We start from the raw sequence: 24588 nt of genomic DNA on the forward strand, positions 1-24588 counted from the left end.
GCATGCTTGTTGCAGGGCTGTGACACCACTGGCTGCATGCTTGTTGCAGGGCTGTGACACCACTGGCTGCATGCTTGTTGCAGGGCTGTGACACCACTGGCTGCATGCTTGTTGCAGGGCTGTGACACCACTGGCTGCATGCTTGTTGCAGGGCTGTGACTCTACTGGCTGCATGCTTGTTGCAGGGCTGCAACACCACTGGCTTCATGCTTGTTGCAGGGCTGTGACACCAATGGCTGCATGCTTGTTGCAGGGCTGTGACTCCACTGGCTGCATTCTTGTAGCAGGGCTGTGACCCACTGGCTGCATGCCTGTTACAGGTTTTTGACTCCACTGGCTGCATGCTTCTTGCAGGGCTGTGACACCAGTGGATGCATGCTTTTTGCAGGGCTTTAATGCCACTGGCTGCATGCTTGCTACAGGGCTGTGTGACTCCACTGGCTGCATTCTTGTAGCAGGGCTGGGACGCCACTGGATGCATGCTTGTTGCAGGGCTGTGATGCCACTGGCTGCATGCCTGTAACAGGGCTGTGACACCAGTTGATGCATGCTTGTTGCAGGGCTGTGACACCACTGGCTGCATGCTTTTGGTGCAGGGCTGTGACACCACTAGCTGCATGCTTTTGGTGCAGGGCTGTGACACCACTGGCTGCATGCTTGTTACAGGGCGGTGACACCACTGGCTGCATGCTTGTTACAGGGCTGTGACTCCACTGGCTGCATGCTTTTTACAGGGCTGTGAGTACCCTGGCACCATGCTTATTGCAGTGTTTTGACTCTGCTGGCTGCATGCTTGTTGCAGGGCTGTGACTGCTGGCTGCATGCTTGTTCCAGGTATGTGACTGCTGGCTGCATGCTTGTTCCAGGTGTGTGACTGCTGGCTGCATGCTTGTTCCAGGTGTGACTCTGCTAGCTGCATGCTTGCTGCAGGGCTGTGACTCAAACATGACTAAACCCAAAAGCTCTGCATGACAGCCAGGCAACTGGCATTGTTGGAGATGGCAGTCTTTGTATTCCTTTTACTTCAAGTTTCTTTTAACCTCCTTAGCGGTAACCCCGTGTGTGACACGGGCTAAGCCGCCGGAGGGTGCCGCTCAGGCCCTGCTGGGCCGATTTAAATAATTTTTTTTTTGCTGGACGCAGCTAGCACTTTGCTAGCTGCGCCAGCACCCCGATCGCCGCCGCCGCGCGCCCGATCGCCGCTATCCGGTGCGGCGCGCGGCCCCCCCCCCAGACCCCTGCGCTGCCTGGCCAATCAGTGCCAGGCAGCGCCAAGGGGTGGATCGGGTCTCCCAATGACGTCCCGACGTCACTGACGTCATCCCGCCCCGTCGCCATGGCGACGGGGGAAGCCCTCCAGGATATCCCGTTCTTTGAACGGGATTTCCTGATCGCCTATCGCCGGAGGCCCTGGGCTCGCTACATGATTTAAAAAAAAAATAAATAAAAAAAAACTGCTGCGCTGCCCCCTGGCGGTATTTTTCATACCGCCAAGGGGGTTAAAGGGAATCTGAAGTGAAAATATACTCATGAGCTCATGAGATAATAGATTTGTATGTGTAGTACTGCCAACAAATAGAACAAAGATATGAGTCTCATATTGTTTCCAGTACAGGAAAAGTAAAGAAAAAACTTCAGTTGTTAACCTCTTAACATTTTTGCATGTACCTCGTACTTCCAGATCTGTACTTTCTGTGTACCTGGACGTATGAGGTACGTCCAGTGCAGAATGCCACCTTTCCCATGCCCTGCGCGTGCACGTACGCACCACCACTCGCACATGCACACACTCCTTAGACAGAGGCTTAGATAGTGAATTATTGCTGCTACCAGCAATCATTCACGTAAAGTTAGGCCCCATTCACACTTGAGCGGATATCACGCAATTCCCGCTCAGCGCAAAGCGCCAGCAGTTTTTAAAAACCACTAGCCCATGTAAGCCTATGGCAGTGTTCTCACTGCCGCGTTTGCGGTTAGCGTTAACCGCAAATGCATAACATGGAGCGTTTTGCCGATGATTAGCAATCGCGATTATCATGCATAGCACCGCTAATCGCGATCGCTCCCAAAACGCTGCAGTGTCCAGTGGTTTTTCCGCGTTAATCAAGGAAAGATCACTCCCGCAAAATGCTAGCGGTAATTGCCGGTGTTTTGCGGTTTTAGGTGTGAATGGGGCCTAAGGTGAAGAAAAAAGTTTTTATTTTTTTAAAGTGATAGTGATCCCATTAAAAAAAATACAGGGGCTTTTTTTTTTTTTTTTTTTTAAGTAGTAACCCTTACCAGACTAATAAACTCCTTGTGTCACCTATACTTGGCGTTAACATTTGTGGACACCCATAATGGCTGCCGCCGGTAGCGATCAGGTGTGATCACTAGGGCGACAGCTCAGGACACAATGCTATATAGATGCATCAATATGCTGTTGCCTAGCAACGCATCTGTACAGCACTGAGGTCCCCAAACTCTGCACCCCAGCGATCGCATGCAATCGCTACAGACGCACAGGCTGGGGATAATGGAATGCTACATGCCCGACTAGTGATGAAATGGGCCATGTATGGTATCGTTTTAACCGGGACAAACCAAGTAATGTATTTTGCGGTGTTTTAAAATTGGGGTACTTGTCATGTAAAATTTAGGATAAGAAAAACATGAAAAATGCTTAATTTTTGTGTTTACGCCTAATTTTCTTCGATTAAGTGACGGGGAAATTAAAAAAAAATATTTGGAAAAAAATATTACGCGTTAGTATGCATTTTTTCCATAGCAGTGCATTGTGAAAAAGCTTTCAGTTAAAGAAAACCTGCGCTGAAAATTAAAAGTCAAAATAACCATACACAGGTCATACTTGCCTCCCGTGTAGTCTACTCCTCAATCTCTTTCTCCTGTCCTGCGTCCTGTTTGTCCACTGTGATCAATGGAATTCTCCGTCCTCCATTTTGAAAATGACCATTACCCCATAACAGCTTCCTGGTCAGCACACTGTTACACTGTAACATCGCCCACTTGAGCCATAGGGAAACATGGACATTACCTGGTAGATCAGTTGTCCTTTCAGCTATAACTGACAGCAACTGATATATTTCAGTTCTGACAAAATATTGTCAGAACTAGAAGGGATCATTGTCGGAAGAAAATGGTGAGCTTCTGGGAGGAATTGATAGCAAGGTAACTATGTAATGTTCATTTGAAGTTACCTCATGTGTTTATTTTAAATAATATTACTCAGTTCAGGTTCCCTTTAAGGCTACTTACACACTAAGACGTTGCGTTACGTGCTACGTTAAGGTTGCATAAAGTGCCCCTAATGCAACGCCTGCCAATCAGCAACACTCCGCATCACGTGGTCCCGCCGGCCAATCAGCAGCCGCCAGTGCAGTGCATATTAAGTAGCCATGTGCGCGGCTACGTAGCGGCCTCTCCCCGCCTCCTCTCGCCCCCCACTGAGCATGTGCAAACAGTCTAACGTGGCTCAAGCCGCTCAGAACGCACAGTACGCTGCACTTTGCCCGAACGTGCAGCGTTACATGTAACGCAACGTAGGCAGTGTGAACAGCCTCATTGACTTTGTAGTGCTGTGCGGTGGGCTGCGTTACAGTGGCGTCCCTAACGTGCGCCTGTAACGTCCTGGTGTGTATGTAACCTTAAGGACCACTTTTGTGAAAAAAGTAGGCAGTTAAAATCTGACAAAATTAGTTTTGGAGCATTTTTGTGCAGCGTTTATTTTTTGTTGCAGTAGAGCTGTAACTGAACAGCTTGGAAAATCGCTCTGATCTAACACTTTTCAGAGCGATTTTCCACTTTCCAATACTTCACATTGAGGCTGAATCGCCTCAGAAATCAGCAGAAATGCTGCAGGGCCCGCGTTTGCGTTTGGGAAAAAATCACATCGCTCTGGTGTGCTCCATCCCATTCACATACATTAGCCAAGCACTTTTTAAAGGGCAAGCACTTTCAAAAAGCGCTCGAAAGCGCTCTTCGTGTGCACCAGCCCTAACTGAGTAGGGAGGCTGGCTGGTATCTTACTATTTTGGCAGTTAAACCGCTGTTCAGGAAATGCTGTTGAAAACAAAGAAAACCCTGAGAATCCCCCCATGAGGAGATGGACTGGCCCAAAACCTGTCAGTTCTGTCAGACTTTAACTGCCTACTTTTTTCGCAATAGTGGTCGTTTAAAGAGATTGGAGCAAGCTTACAGAGGCAGGGAGGGAAGGGACACAGGCGAGGAGCGGCGATATGCAGGAGGCGGGCGAGCGGTGGTAAATGACAGCACAATGCTAAACAGCCAGCTAGCGACAAGCTGTGTGTCGCTAGCATGGCGGTTTTTATATTGGGGGACAGCAGGGCGCAAAGGGGCCCTGGGAGCACACTATACGGACACAGAGACAGAGGGTAGTTATTGTATGCAGAATGTGCCTCTGTGTCCTAATATTCATGCCAGAAACCCACCTCCAGTTCTCTTTAAAACTTCTATAGTGGGAACTGAGCCATAGGAAAACATGGACATTACTTTGAAAATCAGTTTTCTTTCAGTTATAACTGAGAGCAACTGATACAGTGTAAAAGGGGTAAAAACCTTGGAACCTGAAGTGATTATCTATGCAAAAGAGCCTCTCTGAGCTCTCTGACCCTAGTTAGTTAGGTCGGAGGCAGTTCTGCTTTCAAAAGCACTTACACATTAAGGCTAATTTCACACCAGGACGTTGCGTTAGAGGGGGCGTTAAGGTCGCATAACGTCCCCCTAACTCAACGCCTGGTGGTGCTGGATCTGGACGTCAGAGTGAGCCGCGTTGTGCAGCTCACTCTGGCGTCAGTGATGCCGTGATGCGCACTCTTGTGCGCATGCGGCATCACGTGGTCCCGCCGGCCAATCGCCGCACAGAGCGGCTGCTCCAGGAAGTAAACACTGCACGTCATAACGTGCAGTGCATATTAATTAGCCATGTGCCTGGCCGCTCTCCGCTCCTCCCCAACATTACTGAGCATGTGCAAGCAGTCTAACGCGGCTCAGCCGCGTCCAAAGTACTGCATGCAGTACGTTGTCTTGTGACGCAGCGTTACAATGTAACGCAACGTCCGCACTGTGAACAGCCCCATTGATTTTTCATTACTGTGCGGTGGGCTGCGTTACAGGCTGCTCTAACGTGCGCCTGTAACGTCCCACTGTGAAACCAGCCTAAAGAAACAGTGAGAGATAGCTTCAGATAAGGTTTGACTGCAGAGGAGTTCAAAGGGTCATTAGCTCTGCTGTGTTTCATAGTTTAAAATAGAGAATGTAGTTTGCAATTGCAAATATGACAGAAAGATGTTATAAAAATAAAGCTATATAACAGAAAATAGAAATATGAGACTATTTTCTTTGCTACTAATGTTCTATTCAGCATCTGTACTACAGATACAATTCATTATATCTTGAGTTGTTTTTCACTTTAGTGTCACTTTAAGCACAACAGGCAGGCAACTGGCATTTTTCCTCCTGGCACACGACTGCGCTTTCAGTCTGCCCATGTGATGCCACGCCTGTCTGACGTGCCCCTACTATACCACACCCCATGATGATGTCATCATCATGGGAGGTCCACTTACAGCGGACCTGAACTCAGAACTTCCTCTGTGCTCTAAAAGAGAAGCAACAGCATAATAACCTTTACAGAAAAACGTTTCTTTGTTACAGCTCACACAAATCCTGCAATAAATCTGCAGTGTGTCTACTTCCTGCTTTCATGGAAGTGGACATATTAACATTCTGTTTTTTTCAATTGAGATATCTGCCGTGGCAGTTGGCTGACATGGAGAGAGATCAAATTACAACTTGCAATTAGTCACAGATGACACATGCTAAACATTCTAAATAAATACATACATTTCTGTTTTCCTTCTGTCCTGTGCAAGAGTTTAGATCCACTCCACACCCCTGCCTGTGGGGGCAGCAGAGACACGAGGCTCCTATGATGCAGAGTAGAGACATAAGTACTCTTATTGAGTTTGCCGTACTTCTTCAGTCCTCAATGGCTGTCTTTGGCCTAGCTTTATCAGTAGAGTTGCTTTTGAGTTTTTTTAGGCCCTCTGCACAAATCCCAGTGATTTTGCTTCTCCAGACCAGACAGGTTCTCGATAGCAGGTATGAAAAGCAGGCTTTAATTAATCACCCCATATAATGGTAAAATATGAGAGTAGTTAAAGGACCTCTGTCGCGAAAATCTTAAAATTTAAAATACATGTAAACCTACAATTAAGGAGTATGTTTCTTCCGGAGTAAAAGGAGCCATAAATTACTTTTCTCCTATGTTGCTGTCACTTACAGTAGGCAGTAGACAGCTGACATTACCGACAGGTTTGGACTAGCCCATCTTCTCATGGGAGGTTCTCAGGGTTTCCTTTATTTTTAAAAGCACTTAGTGAATGGCAGTTGCTCCGTCCAACTGCCAAAATAGTGTGCAGCGAGCAGGGAGGCCGGCCAGCATCTTTGTATTAATCATTTTCAGGGAATGTCTTTATAAAGAATAAAGGCCATGCTGAGAATTCCCCATGAAGAGATGGACTAGCCAAAAACCTGTCGGTAATGACAGATTTCTACTGCCTACTGTAAGTGACAGCAACATAGGAGAAAAGTAATTTATGGCTCTTTTACTCCGGTAGAAACGTACTTCTTATTTGTATGGTTTTACATTTTAAGATTTTCATGACAGTTACTCTTTAAAGAAGAAGCAGGTGTCGTTTTTTATTTACCCGGGATGGTTCATGTTAGGCATCAGGAAGGAGTGTAATGTGGAGTTTCGAACACAGGAGAGGCTTACCACCCCATTCCTTGTTTCTCCATATTCACAGCCTCATCTTTCATGTGTAGTAACCCCGTTTTCATGTCTTGGCACCCCTCTTGGCAGCAGCCGCCCAAGACCAGGGCCTCTGCTGCCTATCCAGAGCTCCGCCCTTAACGATGGTGGACTAGTGATGCAACACCTAAAAAAACACACTGTGCAATGCTGAAACCATAGAGTGTGAGCAGTGCTATTCCTAATACATCCACGCCCCTCCCAGAGGCAGCCTTATGCTACGTACACACATGCGACAACGATCGTTCGTTGAGAACGACAAACAAACTTTTAATTGATGAAAGAACGACCTAAGTAAAGTTAGTTTTAAAAGGTGTGTAACGATCTGATCGTTAGAACGAACGTTACATCACGTAAAGCAACTATTGCGCCTGCGCATAAAAATGAGAAGTTTCACGGAGAAATTGTGAAATGCGCATGTCAAGCCTAGTACGAACGACCGTTTCCAACGATGTACTACTTTTGCAAACGATCGTCGTTGGTTAAAATCGGCCGAGACAGAACTTTCTTTTGTAGCGATTTGGCTCGTTCGTCGTTTGCCTTAATAGTCGGTGGTTCGTTTTTTGTAACGATCGTCATTGGTAAAGATCTGGGAACGATCGTTACAAACGACTATAGTCGCATGTGTGTACGCACTTTTAGTGGTGTCCTATCTGTCACTTTCCTTCATATCTGCTGTGGTTTGCCGGGCGCTTACTTCTGATGAGACGTAGAGCTGCGTGCTGTAGGGGGGCTGTGTGCTGTAGGGGACTGTGTGCTGTAGGGGGGCTGTGTGCTGTGGGGGGCTGCGTGCTGTAGGGGGGCTGCGTGCTGTAGGGGGCTGCGTGCTGTAGGGGACTGTGTGCTGTAGGGGGGCTGCATGCTGTAGGGGACAGGGCTGGATCGCTGAGCTCGGTGTGGGCAGGTGCACTATCTCTACAAGAGCCTCGCAAGGATGCTGAGAAGCAGCTGATTGCTACTCATGTCATCGCTGCTCTGAGCAGGGATTAAGCAAACAAATCATATGGAACATCATTTGCCTCATTCTGTTTGGAGATTTTTTTTATTCAGATACGTCTGCAATTCAGAAAATCTCAAATTAATCACTTAGGAGTGAAGTGGCCATGATTAATTATTAGTCATCAATCTCCCGCAGAGTTTAATTACGGCACGTATCTCTGGCTCTCCTGGGTGCTGAGAGGAGTGTAATGACACCCAGCTGACACTACCAGGCCGAGGTGCCCCCTAATATTCTGCCCCGCTCAGCTGCCCCCTAATATTATGCCCCGCTCAGCTGCCCCCTAATATTCTGCCCTGCTCAGCTGTCTCTGCTGTCCCCCAATATTCTGCCCTGCTCAGCTGTCTCTGCTGTCCCCCAATATTCTGCCCCGCTCAGCTGCCCCCCAATATTCTGCCCCGCTCAGCTGTCTCTGCTGTCCCCCAATATTCTGCCCTGCTCAGCTGTCTCTGCTGTCCCCCAATATTCTGCCCCGCTCAGCTGCCCCCCAATATTCTGCCCCGCTCAGCTGTCTCTGCTGTCCCCCAATATTCTGCCCCGCTCAGCTGTCTCTGCTGTCCCCCAATAGTCTGCCCCGCTCAGCTGTCCCCCAATAGTCTGCCCCCCTCAGCTGTCTCTGCTGTCCCCCAATATTCTGCCCCGCTCAGCTGTCTCAGCTGTCCCCCAATATTCTGCCCCCCTCAGCTGTCTCTGCTGTCCCCGAATATTCTGCCCCGCTCAGCTGTCCCCCAATATTCTGCCCTGCTCAGCTGTCTCTGCTGTCCCCCAATATTCTGCCCTGCTCAGCTGTCTCTGCTGTCCCCCAATATTCTGCCCCGCTTAGCTGCCCCCCAATATTCTGCCCCGCTCAGCTGTCTCTGCTGTCCCCCAATATTCTGCCCCGCTCAGCTGTCTCTGCTGTCCCCCAATAGTCTGCCCCGCTCAGCTGTCCCCCAATAGTCTGACCCCCTCAGCTGTCTCTGCTGTCCCCGGATATTCTGCCCTGCTCAGCTGTCCCCCAATAGTCTGCCCCGCTCAGCTGTCTCTGCCGTCCCCCAATATTCTGCCCCGCTCAGCTGCCCGCCAATATTCTGCCCCGTTCAGCTGCCCCCTAATATTCTGCCCTGCTCAGCTGCCCCCCAATATTCTGCCCCGCTCAGCTGCCCCCCCAATATTCTGCCCCGCTCAGCTGCCCCCCAATATTCTGCCCCGCTCAGCTGTCCCTGCTGTCCCCCAATATTCTGCCCTGCTTAGCTGTCTCTGCTGTCCCCCAAAAATCTGCCCCGCTCAGCTGTCTCTGCCGTCCCCCAATATTCTGCCCCGCTCAGCTGTCTCTGCCGTCCCCCAATATTCTGCCCCGCTTAGCTGTCTCTGCCGTCCCCCAATATTCTGCCCCCCTCAGCTGTCTCTGCCGTCCCCCAATATTCTGCCCCACTCAGCTGTCTCTGCTGTCCCCCAATATTCTTCCCCGCTCAGCTGTCTCTGCTGTCCCCCAATATTCTGCCCCGCTCAGCTGTCTCTGCCGTCCCCCAATATTCTGCCCCCCTCAGCTGTCTCTGCTGTCCCCCAATATTCTGCCCCGCTCAGCTGTCTCTGCTGTCCCCCAATATTCTGCCCCGCTCAGCTGTCTCTGCTGTCCCCCAATATTCTGCCCTGCTCAGCTGTCTCTGCTGTCCCCCAATATTCTGCCCTGCTCAGCTGTCTCTGCTGTCCCCCAATATTCTGCCCTGCTCAGCTGTCTCTGCTGTCCCCCAATATTCTGCCCCGCTCAGCTGTCTCTGCTGTCCCCCAATATTCTGCCCCCCTCAGCTGTCTCTGCTGTCCCCCAATATTCTGCCCCCCTCAGCTGTCTCTGCTGTCCCCCAATATTCTGCCCTGCTCAGCTGTCCCCCAATAATCTGCCCCGCTCAGCTGTCTCTGCTGTCCCCAAATATTCTGCCCCGCTCAGCTGTCTCTGCTGTCCCCCAATAGTCTGCCCCGCTCAGCTGTCTCTGCTGTCCCCGAATATTCTGCCCCGCTCAGCTGTCTCTGCTGTCCCCGAATAGTCTGCCCCGCTCAGCTGTCTCTGATGTCCCCCAATAGTCTGCCCCGCTCAGCTGTCTCTGCTGTCCCCCAATATTCTGCCCCGCTCAGCTGTCTCTGCTGTCCCCCAATAGTCTGCCCCGCTCAGCTGTCTCTGCTGTCCCCCAATAGTCTGCCCCGCTCAGCTGTCTCTGCTGTCCCCCAATATTCTGCCCCGCTCAGCTGTCTCTGCTGTCCCCCAATAGTCTGCCCCGCTCAGCTGTCTCTGCTGTCCCCCAATATTCTGCCCCGCTCAGCTGTCTCTGCTGTCCCCCAATATTCTGCCCCGCTCAGCTGTCTCTACTGTCCCCCAATATTCTGCCCTGCTCAGCTGTCCCCCAATATTCTGCCCTGCTCAGCTGTCTCTGCTGTCCCCCAATATTTTGCCCCGCTCAGCTGTCTCTACTGTCCCCCAATATTCTGCCCTGCTCAGCTGTCCCCCAATATTCTGCCCTGCTCAGCTGTCTCTGCTGTCCCCCAATATTCTGCCCTGCTCAGCTGTCCCCCAATATTCTGCCCTGCTCAGCTGTCTCTGCTGTCCCGCAATAGTCTGCCCCGCTCAGCTGTCTCTGCTGTCTCCCAATATTCTGCCCCGCTCAGCTGTCTCTGCTGTCCCCCAATATTCTGCCCTGCTCAGCTGTCTTTGCTGTCCCCCAATAGTCTGCCCTGCTCAGCTGTCTCTGCTGTCCCCCAATATTCTGCCCTGCTCAGCTGTCTCTGCCGTCCCCCAATATTCTGCCCTGCTCAGCTGTCTCTGCTGTCCCCCAATATTCTGCCCCGCTCAGCTGTCTCTGCCGTCCCCCAATATTCTGCCCCGCTCAGCTGTCTCTGCCATCACCCAATATTCTGCCCTGCTCAGCTGTCTCTGCTGTCCCCCAATATTCTGCCCTGCTCAGCTGTCTCTGCTGTCCCCCAATATTCTGCCCTGCTCAGCTGTCTCTGCTGTCCCCCAATATTCTGCCTCGCTCAGCTGTCTCTGCTGTCCCCCAATATTCTGCCCTGCTCAGCTGTCTCTGCTGTCCCCATATATTCTGCCCTGCTCAGTTGTCTCTGCTGTCCCCCAATATTCTGCCTCGCTCAGCTGTCTCAGCTGTCCCCCAATATTCTGCCCTGCTCAGCTGTCTCTGCTGTCCCCCAATATTCTGCCCCGCTCAGCTGTCTCTGCTGTCCCCCAATATTCTGCCCCGCTCAGCTGTCTCTGCTGTCCCCCAATATTCTGCCCTGCTCAGCTGTCTCTGCTGTCCCCCAATATTCTGCCCCGCTCAGCTGTCTCTGCTGTCCCCCAATATTCTGCCCCGCTCAGCTGTCTCTGCTGTCCCCCAATATTCTGCCCTGCTCAGCTGTCTCTGCTGTCCCCCAATATTCTGCCCCGCTCAGCTGTCCCCCAATATTCTGCCCTGCTCAGCTGTCTCTGCTGTCCCCCAATATTCTGCTCCCTCAGCTGTCTCTGCTGTCCCCCAATAGTCTGCCCCGCTCAGCTGTCTCAGCTGTCCCCCAATATTCTGCCCTGCTCAGCTGTCTCTGCTGTTCCCCAATATTCTGCCCCCCCTCATCTGTCTCTGCTGTCCCCCAATATTCTGCCCCCCTCAGCTGTCCCCCAATAGTCTGCCCCGCTTAGCTGTCTCTGCTGTCCCCCAATATTCTGCCCTGCTCAGCTGTCTCTGCTGTCCCCCAATATTCTGCCCTGCTCAGCTGTCTCTGCTGTCCCCCAATATTCTGCCCTGCTCAGCTGTCTCTGCTGTCCCCCAATATTCTGCCCCCCTCAGCTGTCTCTGCTGTCCCTCAGCTGTCCCCCAATAGTTTGCCCTGCTCAGCTGTCTCAGCTGTCCCCCAATAGTCTGCCCCGCTCAGCTTTCTCAGGCCTGTCTGTGTAGCCACCTCTCCACAGCTACCCTTCCTGCCTGCGAGGGGCTCATGCAGCCCAATAGATCAGCAGCTCTGCCAGGCAACTGGTATTGTTTAGCAGGAAATAAGTATGGGAGCTTCCATCGGCCTCACACCTCTGGTTTCTGGTTCCCATGATGTTCCACCTTATCTGCTTCCATTTACAGATTGGTTTTTTTGAGTCGGGAAGGGGGCGGTTCTCTTTATATTTTTAGCACAGATGGCTATACAGGGTTTCCTGCACAATATAAATATTTTACCTGCAGTAATGGCATTGTGAACGTTACCATTATGCTTGTTCTATTATCCGCTGTCGGGGTGCTCAGCTAATGCCAATTCAGTTTTAATTGTCCCCCATTTTTTAAACGTTTGTATCTGGGAGCCCTCGAGTCTGATCAATGCGTTGGCCGCCCCGCTGGCCGCCTTTGTGCCGCTCGTTCTTGTTCCGTATTCACACTGTAAAGTGCAATAATTACGTTGAGCCGTGATGCCGGACTGTCACGATCCTAATGCAGCAGCTGTTACCCCCATGAGTACCCAGACCCTGGTGCATTCAAAGGCACACAGCTGCTATCCTGTGTGCAACCACATTGCTTTCCCTGGATTCCGCGGCGAGGCTGAATACCCGTCTGATGGAAGCTGCCGATACGTGACAGCCGCTATAATAGATACCTCACTTACACGGATCCTGAGCTGAGGCTCATGACAGGTTCCCTTTACATTTCTGTCTTTACATTCAGCTTGTACAGACAGGGGAACAGAGGCTGCCTTTTCTGGCTAAAGGGAGGCGAGCTGCTAGTAGGTATATAATAAAGATGGAATTCTGAAAGAGGACCTTTCTACAGTATTCTGATTCTTTATTTATTAAGGAAATTCTCACATTGCTATCCAGCTGCTTAACCAAAACTTGTAATTAAAGAGAACTTGAAGCGAGTGGAATAGGAAGACTGCTATGTTCATTATAAGTAATGCCGGTTGCCTGGCTATCAGGCTGAGCTTTTGGTTTTAGTTATGTTTGAGTCACAGCCCTGCAACCAGCATGCAGCCGGTGGAGCACAGCCCTGTAACAAGCATGCGGCCAGCGGAGTCGCAGCCCTGTAACAAGCATGCAGCCAGCAGAGTCACAGTCCTATAACAAGCATGCAGCCAGCAGAGTCACAGTCCTATAACAAGCATGCAGCTGCTCTACACACATTGGAGTCACTCGCCATTCTCAGCCATGCTGCTCTTTATCCTCTGTCTGTAGAGCTGCGTGTGATGGGCGGGGTCCCGCAGGAGGAGGAGCACAACGCCGTCCTGGGATACTCAGGCGGCAGGGATCACTTAGAGCCCGTTTCCACTTGAGCTGTGCACATTCATTGCGGAATATGTGAAAACGAATTTGCATGCGGATGCAAATTTTACCACAAATTTGAGAAAGGTTTTTTTTTTTTTTCATAAGTATGCAAATTTAACCATGTCAGTGCCTGTGTGCTTTTACATTTATTTTAGGCAGAAACGTGCGCGGATTTGCATGGAAAATTACGTTGTATGCGAATCGCACACCGCCTTGCGGTTTGCAAATTATGATGGCTCTGCTGGGCAGATTTTTCCTGCACAGAAAAACGCTCTGTTTTCCTGACAAGTGGAAACAGGCTAATTTAACTTGTATTGGTTATGCGAATCTGCGTGCAGAAACCGCATGCAGATTCGCGGTAGTGGAAATGGGCCCTACATCTAAGCCAGATGTCATGCAGCTGCTGTACACACACTGGAGTCACCATTCTCGGCCATGGGGCTCTTTATCCTCCACCTGTAGAGCTGCGTGTGATGGGCGGAGTCCCGCGGGCGGAGGGAGCACAGTGTGGTCCTGTGATACTCGGGAGGCAGGGATCGCTAAACATCCGAACATGCCAGATGTCATGCAGCCGCTGTACACACACTGGAGTCACCATTCTCAGCCATGGGGCTCTTTATCCTCCACCTGTAGAGCTGCGTATGATGGGCGGAGTCCCGCGGGCGGAGGGAGCACAGTGTGGTCCTGTGATACTCGGGAGGCAGGGATCGCTAAACATCCGAACATGCCAGATGTCATGCAGCCGCTGTACACACACTGGAGTCACCATTCTCAGCCATGGGGCTCTTTATCCTCCACCTGTAGAGCTGCGTGTGATGGGCGGAGTCCCGCGGGCAGGGGGAGCACAGTGCGGTCCTGTGATAGTCGGGAGGCAGGGATCGCCAAACATCCGAACATGCCAGATGTCATGCAGCTGCTGTACACACACTGGGGTCACCATTCTCGGCCATGGGGCTCTTTATCCTCCACCTGCTGCCAGATCAGCCATTAGATCCCCGTTTGATCAGTGGGATCTAGTCCCTGTCCACATGCTGCAGACAGATTTCCAATAGATTCCAGCATGAGTCTTAGGGTGCGTACACACATACTACTTTGATTGGCCAATTTTACCACCTACATGTAGTATGAGAGATTGCCTACACAGTCTGTTAATAATATTCAAAATCTGTTGGCCCTCATAGTACATGGAAGTGATAAAATTGTCCAATCATTGGCCAATCAAAATTGGATGTGTGTATGCACCCTTAGTACCACCGCTTGCTGGGCCGAGCTCTAGGTAATGTGGCATCAATATCTGCCGGATATCGGTGTCAGTAATACAGAAAAGTATGGGCGCCCTTAAGGTACCCATTAGTGATACAATCTTATTTGTGCAAGCTTCCCAAATGTCTGTAGCAGCAGAAGGGTAAGCTGAGTGATTAGACTTTGATGACATTCTGCAGGTAATCGCTCATATCACATAGACTTTGTAGGATTGTACAACCCAGATTGCACCATTAATGGGCACCTGTATTGTAACCCATCAAGTATGAACTAGACTGGCCATTCTCATCTGACCTCATTCATCAGCAGGGTTGTTCTGTCGGCAGAGCTCACAGGATGGTTCCTGTTTTTTCCCGCAATGAACTATATTGCATGTGAACCCCCCAAACCAGCAGCTGCATCATTACGCAATCTTAACACACGTGGAGCTATCAATTATTCCATGGTCAAAATACCAATAATGCGAATGGTAAAGCGGACCTGAACTCAGAACTCCCTCTCTGCTTTAAGAGATAAGCAATAGCATAACAACCTTTACAGAAAAACATTTATCTGTTACAGCTGATACAAATCCTGCAATGTATCTACTTCCTGCTTTCATAGAAGCAGACATATTGTTCACATTCATTGTTTACAAATTAGCTGCTCTGCTGAGGCAGCCAGCTGACAGATCAAATTACAACATGTGATTAGTCACAGATGAGGGGGAATTAGCCAGGCTAAACTCTCTAAATACATACAGGGCACATTCCTCTGTGTTTTCCTTCGGTCCTGTGCAAGAGTTCAGCTCCACTTTAGCTAAAGCTCTGGCCCTGCATCTGAGTGATTCTATGCTTTGCACAGCTGCTGCATGGTTGGCTGATGAGATAACGACATGATTGTGCAGGTGTATGGGGTGTTCCTAATAAAGTGGTGAATGGTTACAGAACTCCAGTAATTGGTTGCAGGACCACGGACAGCACAGATCTGGGCAGCATTAGGTCAGCCTGCTTTCAGCACTGTGGACAGCTCCAGTGTCAGCGCATGGTTGGCTGATGAGATAACGACATGATTGTGCAGGTGTATGGGGTGTTCCTAATAAAGTGGTGAATGGTTACAGAACTCCAGTAACTGGTTGCAGGACCACAGACAGCACAGGTCTGGGCAGAATTAGGTCAGGCTGCTTTCAGCACTGTGGACAGCTCCAGTGTCAGCGCATGGTTGGCTGATGAGATAACGGCATGATTGCGCAGGTGTATGGGGTGTTCCTAATAAAGTGGTGAATGGTTACAGAACTCCAGTAATTGGTTGCAGGACAACGGACAGCACAGATCTGGGCAGCATTAGGTCAGGCTGCTTTCAGCACTGTGGACAGCTCCAGTGTCAGCGCATGGTTGGCTGATGAGATAACGACATGATTGCGCAGGTGTATGGGGTGTTCCTAATAAAGTGGTGAATGGTTACAGAACTCCAGTAACTGGTTGCAGGACCACAGACAGCACAGGTCTGGGCAGAATTTGGTCAGGCTGCTTTCAGCACTGTGGACAGCTCCAGTGTCAGCGCATGGTTGGCTGATGAGATAACGGCATGATTGTGCAGGTGTATGGGGTGTTCCTAATAAAGTGGTGAATGGTTACAGAACTCCAGTAACTGGTTGCAGGACCACGGACAGCACAGATCTGGGTAGCATTAGGTCAGGCTGCTTTCAGCACTGTGGACAACTCCAGTGTCAGCGCATGGTTGGCTGATGAGATAAGGACATGATTGTGCAGGTGTATGGGGTGTTCCTAATAAAGTGGTGAATGGTTACAGAACTCCAGTAACTGGTTGCAGGACCACAGACAGCACAGGTCTGGGCAGAATTAGGTCAGGCTGCTTTCAGCACTGTGGACAGCTCCAGTGTCAGCGCATGGTTGGCTGATGAGATAACGGCATGATTGCGCAGGTGTATGGGGTGTTCCTAATAAAGTGGTGAATGGTTACAGAACTCCAGTAATTGGTTGCAGGACAACGGACAGCACAGATCTGGGCAGCATTAGGTCAGGCTGCTTTCAGCACTGTGGACAGCTCCAGTGTCAGCGCATGGTTGGCTGATGAGATAACGACATGATTGCGCAGGTGTATGGGGTGTTCCTAATAAAGTGGTGAATGCTTACAGAACTCCAGTAACTGGTTGCAGGACCACGGACAGCACAGATCTGGGTAGCATTAGGTCAGGCTGCTTTCAGCACTGTGGACAGCTCCAGTGTCAGCTCCTGTAATGGGAATCTACAGACACAGGAATATGAAACTCCACATTTACCGAGAGAAAAAGAAACGATCAGTGCAGATCAGCAGAACTCGCATAAAAAAACAACAACCTATGATATAATTAATTATATGTGTAGTGCCGATAATGAATAGGACATTAGTAGCAAAGAAAACAGTCTCATATTTTGTTTTTTAGTTATTGTTGTTATTGATTTACAAAGCATCATCATATTCTGTGGCACTATACAAAGTATCCATACTATAAGTTATATAGCTTTATATATAACATTGCATCATTCTGTCACCGTTGCAGTTTTAAAACCACACTCTGACGTTTAATCTGTAATACAAAGCAGAGATAATGACCCTTTGAACTCCCCTGCAGTAACACCTTATCTAACTATTTCTCTGCCATTTAAATGCTTCAGAAAACTGGACTGTATTCCACCCAGTGGGTCGTAGAGCTCAGTGAAGCTTTTTTGCATAGATAATTACTGAAGTTTCTTAACTCTTCCTGTACTGGAAACTAGACTCATATCTGTGCTGCTAGTGTTCTATTTCTTAGCTGTACTAAGAGTGGGCAGCACGGTGGCGTAGTGGTTAGCAATCTAGCCTTGCAGCGCTGAGTCCCTGGTTCGAATCCCAGCCAGGGCACTATCTGCAAAGAATTTGTATGTTCTCTCGTTGTCTGCGTGGGTTTCCTCCGGGTACTCCGGTTTCCTCCCACATTCCAAAAACATACAGATAAGTTAATTGGCTCCCTCTAAAAATTGGCCCTAGACTACAGTACTTACACTACATAATATAGACATATGGCAATGGTAGGGATTAGATTGTGAGCTCCTTTGAGGGACAGTTAGTGACAAGATATATATATACACTGTACATTGCTGCGTAATATATGTCGGCGCTATATAGATACTAAATAATAATAATAATAAGAGTGATGAAAAGCACAAAGGCTTTCTCTTTGTTAGGTCTAAATGTTTTTACATCTCTTTGCTGCTGTTTACAGTTCAGAGTTCAAATTTCAGCTCTCAAACTGAAAATATGGATCAGGGAGGGACTGTTGGTCACACATCCAATTTTACCTCCTCCATTTACTATGAGATCTTACCTTTACAATCTGTCCATAGTATTACAAATCTGTTGACCCTCCTGCTACATGGAAGTGGAAAATTGAACGGTGATTGGGCAATGGAAATTGGATGTGTGTATGCGTAGTGTATCTTTTTTTTTACCGTTTTTCTCTATTGTGAATTGTTGATTCACAATCTTACAAGCTATGCCATGCCTATAAAGCAGTAGTATTTCTCCTCCCTGGTGACGAATCTATTTTTATGGCGTTTCTGCGTGTCCGGGGTGTCTGTGTGCTGCGTCAGAAGGAGCCGGTACAGAGCACATCTGTGTGTGTGTAATGAGAGCGCCCCAATGTGAGCAGTGTGTATACGCCGCAATATTCTATATATAACTGATTAGTGCTAGTGGCCTCCCGATCCTGTCCTCTCCGCACCGATCTCTCCAGCGTGTTTATTGGAGACAGAAGCCACTGGCAGCTCCTTCCGCTTTGGCTTTTCACGTCTGTGGCGTTTATGTTCTTCAATCCTCTCTTTGGCTTTTGGAGATTTTTTATTTTTCTCTACAAAGCGTCAGATTTCTTTGAAACGAGAATCTGCTTCCCCCGAATGAAAGACGAGAATGTGAAGCCGTCCACAGATTGTCACTACAATCGCTTCTCGGAAATGATAGGGGCGGCATGTGACTGGGACTTGTGAGGTGCAGCTGAGATTTTGGGAAAAAATTATATAGTAAAACCGATTGTGACTGCCTCCCTACTGCACTGAATCTTAGTCTCCGGCGTTAGGCCCGGTTCACATTAGCGTTCCAGGTCCGGCTTCCCCGGACCCGGAACGCTCCGTACACAGCGGATGGTGAATGGATATCTTGTTAATCAATGTATCCATTCACACTCATGCGCCGTCTGAATCCGATCCAGGAATGCAGCTCTGGGACGGTCCGGCTTTTTTTCCAACAGTCCGTCCCGGTGCGGCTGCGGACCCGTGCGGATCCTGACTCTTCGCATGCAGCCATGCTGTGCAATGAGAAACGGATGTTTCTCATCACACTGGCAATAGGACCAGATGCTTCCAGCACCAGTCCTATGCCACTTGGGGGGCCCGGACTACACGTCGGTATTCCCCATGCTTGCAGTGCCTTTCTGGCACTGCAATGTATCTAGTTACGGCTACTTTATTGTAGCCGGAACTGATACATTCCGGATCCGCAACTTGTGCCACCTTGTGGCCACCGCAGAGACCCGTACAGTCTCTTTGCGGCCACCGGACCCAGACCCCCGGACACTTGCGGACTCGAACCTTAGACTTCTTTTACACGGTACGCTGAAAAACTGATGCGTTTTAACTCTCCATAGCAGTGCATTGTGAAAAAGCTTTCAGGTACAAATGTTTTAGACCAGGTCTAAAAACAGGTCTAAAACATTTGGTAATAGTGAATTCCCCTTTGATGCAACCCACCAAACCAACAGTAGACTAAAAACCATCTGTAGACTAGTCTAAACTGCTTAGTGAATTGAGGCCAAAATAGGGAAACATGGACGTTACTGGTACTTTGAAAATCAGTTAAATGCATATAGTGAGAACCGAGCCATTGACATTACTTTAAAAATCAGGTGTCCTACTGGTGAACTATCGCGCCTGCACAGTACGCGCCGGACCACGTGGGGGTGATTGTCGGCGCTCGCTCAGTAGAGGAAAGCCTGGAGGTCGTCCTGTGCACCGTCGGGGACCAGGAGCCAGCAGCTGCAAGCAGAGCTGCGGGGAGGAAGCCCCGGGTAAGTAGTACTGGGGGTAGCATCATTGGATTGATGACTCCTTTAATATCTATATTGGGTACTCTGGCTGTTTTACTTCTTTGGCGTTGGTATGATGACTGCCCGTGAATTTGGTATTCCCCATTATGTTATTTGATGGAACCCTCCTCTGTGTCTTTCAGTGCCGTTCAGGGAAGCGCCCAGCTACTCGCACAGGAGGAGGGGGCTGCAGAGCACGCTAACAGCACCGAGAGTCCTCCTCCGCTCCAACAGCGACAACAACCTCAACGTGAACAACGCCCCCGAGTGGTCCACCGCCTCATCCTCTTTACACCGCAGCCTCTCACCACAGTTACTGCAACAGATGCAGAATAATCCAAATGGCACTGTAAAAACTATTGGGAGCTATTCCCAGGTCCCCCGGAGCCGCTCGCCATCTCTGAACCGCCTGGGAGAGGATGCGAAGAGACAGCAGCACAGGCACGTCAGGTAAGCCCCGCCCTCGGGGAGGGATATATGGTAGATCCGCCTCCGGACTGGTTGTGAACCGTTCCTGCAAGTTTCAGTCAAACCATCCTTATTGCGGGAATCGCAAGTTTAGCTTTTCCCTAGAGCACCGCCACATGGCCAATAAGGGCATTGTAACAAGATCATTCAGATATGAGATCCCCTGTGTTAGAATTGCAGTCTAGATATATGAATTATACACATTTTGCATGATGTAGGCAAATGTTTTTCATTAGAATAGTGCTAAAAATCATGTTTCTATTGAATCACTTGTATTCTTGAGATCCACACTCACCAAATCTGGTGGGCCAGTAGTTATAGTGGCCTTAGATCACCTTTGGGGTACTTGCCAGGCTCCCTGCACCTTATGGCTATTGCCAATCGAACAGACTCTCTTGCCTCCTTCTTGGGTCACACATTTACCTCAATGTAAACAAATACTCTCATTGCGCAGATATCTCTTAAAAACAGACGGTTTATTAAAAGGTTCCACTCACATGTGCCAAGCAGTTGGTAAGCCTGTGGAGTATGGGAGCGGGCTCCACCCTGTGCGGCCTCCCGGCCTGACCGGCGTTTAGATGTTAAAACTGGGTTTCTGCTTGTCCCTCCACGCCACCGCGTCCACCGCTTCCACGTGTGTTACTTCCGCATGTGGCTCCTCCCGATCGATTTCGTCATCAAATGACTCATTCAGGGGATCATCCTCAAAAGCGATCTAATGCCACTATAACTACTGGCTCACCAGATTTGGTGAGTGTGGATCCTTTAGGGTGTTCCTGGTGGTGGTTACAGTCTACACACAGAGAATAAGGAGCAATACAGTACCTCTTCCAGCCGTGCGTGTGGTTAGTACCTCTCTCTGTGCAAAATACAGTCTTGCTGTAATCCCGATATCCAGGAGCGCGATAATGCTCCGCTCAGCGTGGATGGGAACTGACCATGTGATCCCCTGGTCAGCTGATGCCCAAACTTCCTGTTACTGGCTTCCTTGCGCTCCAACAGTGGCTCCGTCCCAATGGCAGTGAAGGCAGCAGCGGCGCTTCCTGGTTGTCCTTTTTGGTCAGGGCTGCTGTATCCTTGGCGGGTACAACCGGCACAAGTTTGCCGGGTTCCCAGCGTGCCACTCTCTTTGTGGAGTTTATTTCCTTTTGATGCCGCCACACGGGAGTCCTGCGTGAGTCCTGCAGAGCGGGTTGCTACATCACTGGATACCAGGGAGAGAGCGGAGGCCAATCAGCTGCCCGTGTGGCTTCAGTATAGCATTCAGCTGATGGGTAAACCAGAGTCCTTACTTCTCAGAAAGTCATTAGGCCTGGACAGTCCAGTTTTAGGCCAAATATTAAGCCTGGAATCCAAACACAGAGAGGAGTTTCAGGATAGCAGAGCTCCTTAGGCGTCCAGGCCTAATGACTTTCTGATTTATGGCTAAACCCTGTCAGCAGGAATAACGTGGTGCAGCCACGGTGGTAAAGGAAAGGGGGTTTATTCCTTCAGAATTTGGAGAGACAAGTGGGTACCACACGGGGCAGTGAGCCGGGGAGAGCATGTTCTAAGCAAGGCAGATGTGTTATCCCGGGTGACACTGGGGAGATATTCATCCTGACAGATGTCATTCTGCTCACCATTAAGCTCCAGTCTAAATCTTGTGTCACCAGTCATCCCCAATGGGGAATTCTAATGGCTGACAGCAAAATTCTAATGGCTGAACAAAGCAATTAGCGTTCCACCCTTTCATTCACCAATAACTTTATCACTACATATCACAACAAAATGATTTTTTTTTTGTGCCACCAATTAGGCTTTCTTTGGGTGGTACATTTTGCTAAGGATTTTTTTATTCTAATTGCATTTTAACGGGAATAAAAAGGAAAAAAAATCATCATTTCTCAGTTTTCGCCCATTATAGTTTTAAAAGAATACATTCTACCATAATTAAAAGTCATGTATTATATTTGCCCATTTGCCCCAGTTATCACACCGTTTAAAATATTTCCCTAGTACGATGTATGGCACCAATATTTTGTTTGGAAATAAAGGCGCTCTTTTTCAGTTTGTGCCCGTCACCGGTTACAAGCCTATATTTTCAAAAATAACAGTAATATACCCTCTTGACAACCATATTCCAAAACTTTCATCCCTAAGGTAACTATTTAAGTATTTGTTTAAATTGTCTTTTTTATGCAAATGTTTTATTTAGGTAACTATGCGAGAGTAGGAGAGGTAAGGGGTTAATTTGAATGGTATTTGTAGGTCTGTTTAGTAAAAAAAAATGTATGTAGATGTAATTTTACTATTTGGCCACAAGATGTCCTCACATATTAGCTTCCTGAATGTACTATTAGTACACTAACAGGAAGTTATGCATGCAAGTGTAACTTTCGTTATTACCATAACCACAGGCATCTCATTGATGCCTGTGATCATTGACAAGGACTGAGATCAATGAATGGGATTTACCTGCTAATGATTGGCGGCGAGAATGTGAGCGGTGACAATAGAAAAATATCTGCACCCCTGGGACAGGAACAGTTTTTCCGTGGGGCGTAGATATACTGCCACAAACGCGGCTAGTGGTTAAATAATATACTAGCAACTCTGCACATTTGTGACCATATCAGCTAATATAAGTGACACCTGACAGACAAAGCTAATTAAAGTAAGCATAGAGGCAGGTTTATGCTGACTCCACCTACCTCTGTGTCGCCCTTTCCTCTCCTCGCTCCCCCCAGTTCCTGTAATCTCTTTGTGAAAAGTATTACTTTTGGCTACAGTCATATTTTCAGACAGGAAGAGGCGGGATTGCTATGATGTCCCCTCCTGTCACCCTCCCAGTTCCTCCTCTTAAAAAAAATACTATCGCAAAAAATAGTAAAATTAAAAACACAAATTAAAAATGCATTTCTCCCAGACTACAATATGCTATACATTACTTTTCACCTATGTTGCTGTCACAATAGGTAGTAGAAATCTGACACAACTGACAGGTTTTGGACCAGCCTATCTCCTCATGGGAGATTCTGGAGGCTATCTTTATTTTCAAAAGCACTTAGTGGACGGCATTTCCTCAGTCCAACTGCCAGGTGTGCAAACAGGTAGGGGGGAGCAGGCTGCATCTTTGTATAGATTCTCTCCAGGGAGTGCTTTTGTAAAGAATAAATTCAATACTGAGAATCCCCCATGAAAACATGGACTAGTCAGAACCCTGTCAGTTCTGTCAGATTTCCACAAACTACTGTAAGTGACAGCAACATAGGAGAAAAGTAATCATTAGCTAATTTCTCTCAGGAAGAAACATACTGCTTATTTGCATGGGTTTATATTTATTTAAAATATTACATTGTTTCACAATAGTGGTCCTTTAAGAGGAGTGAATGGGGCGGGGAAAATGAGGGAATGGGAGGGGTGATAGGAGGAGACATCGCTGCAAGCCCGCCTCTTTCTGTCTGAAAATTTGGCTTTAGCCAAATGTGACATTTTTCAAGGAGTGGATTACAGGAATGGAGAGAAAAAGGAGATGACCGGACAACACACAGAGGTATGTGGATCCAGCATGAATATATATATACCTCTGTGCTTACCTCAGCTTTGCCTGGGGTTTACTCTAATGATATATATATACTTACCCAGGGCTTCCTCCAGCCCCTGGCAGCCGATATGTCCCACGCTGCAGCTCCAGTGGCTTCCGGTTCCCTCCGGTGCAAACTCCGACTGCGCCAGGTTGGCACCTACTGCGCCGCTCGGGGTCCTGCTGACGTTATCTAGAGTGCAGTAGTTCTTTGCCTATGGACCATGGACAGTTCCTTTAACTATTAACCTTCCTGGCGGTAAACCCGAGCTGAGCTTGGGCTATGCCGCGCAGGAAGATATCTCAGCCCCTGGTGGGGCAATTTGCTCCATTTAAAGTGCTGTACGCGCAGCTAGCAAAGCGTACAGCTTGATCGCCGCCACTCTGCGGTGATCGCCTGCACGCAGCGGCGTTATATACGCGTTCCCCTGTTTGCTATTGATGCCAGCGACGATCGCACTATTGGCCACACATGTGCCCTCTAGAGGTGTTTCATGTAGCTACCACTCTGGTAGCTTTACATGAAACAAAAAAATAAAAAAAAATAAGGATTTCTGCCTATTTGCCCAAAAAATTTAACCGCCAGGAGGGTTAAAGTCTCTGTAACCAAGATGGTGTATCCTGCATACATTCCCTGAGATACGGGTACATGAATGTGGGGGGCTCAGGAGAGACTTGGGGGACTGCCCATGGTATAGACCAGTGATGCTGCCAACCCCAATTATACAGCGCTCAGATGTACTACAATCAATGTGATTTGGATGTATTCAATTAATCCATATGATAAAATATTCAATATAATCAATTTAATTTGTATCACATACGCTGTCCTGCCCAAAAAGCTCTATTCCAATCAGATTGATCTATAAGGGAAGAAAATTCCCGCAGTTCACAGTCTTAGGGGTGCACTTCTGTAAAAAAGGCTTGAGTCAATCCTTCTCTTTCAAATATTATCTTTACTCCAGAGCAGCGCTCCAACCATAGATTCACTGTATGTGGACTGTGTGTAGACTGTAATTGTGACAATAAGACACAGCGCAAAAATATGAGAATGGTGTGCAGCTAAGAGGTGGGGGCGAGTCCCAAGCCCCAAAACGTGGAGATA

General features: G+C 48.6%; 1 protein-coding gene across 13 annotated transcripts in view; it reads left to right on the forward strand.

The window, feature by feature from the left end:
• Positions 1-24588, forward strand: part of SHANK2 (SH3 and multiple ankyrin repeat domains 2) — a 992023-nt gene that overhangs the window by 431776 nt on the left and 535659 nt on the right. For all 13 annotated transcript variants that reach the window (XM_068260601.1, XM_068260604.1, XM_068260605.1 and 10 more), the window contains one exon: positions 19594-19900. In XM_068260601.1, the coding sequence (XP_068116702.1) occupies positions 19594-19900 (307 nt within the window). The remainder of the gene's footprint in view (positions 1-19593; positions 19901-24588) is intronic.

The sequence above is a fragment of the Hyperolius riggenbachi genome, chromosome 11 (genome assembly GCF_040937935.1).
Source record: "Hyperolius riggenbachi isolate aHypRig1 chromosome 11, aHypRig1.pri, whole genome shotgun sequence".
Taxonomy (NCBI): domain Eukaryota; kingdom Metazoa; phylum Chordata; class Amphibia; order Anura; family Hyperoliidae; genus Hyperolius; species Hyperolius riggenbachi.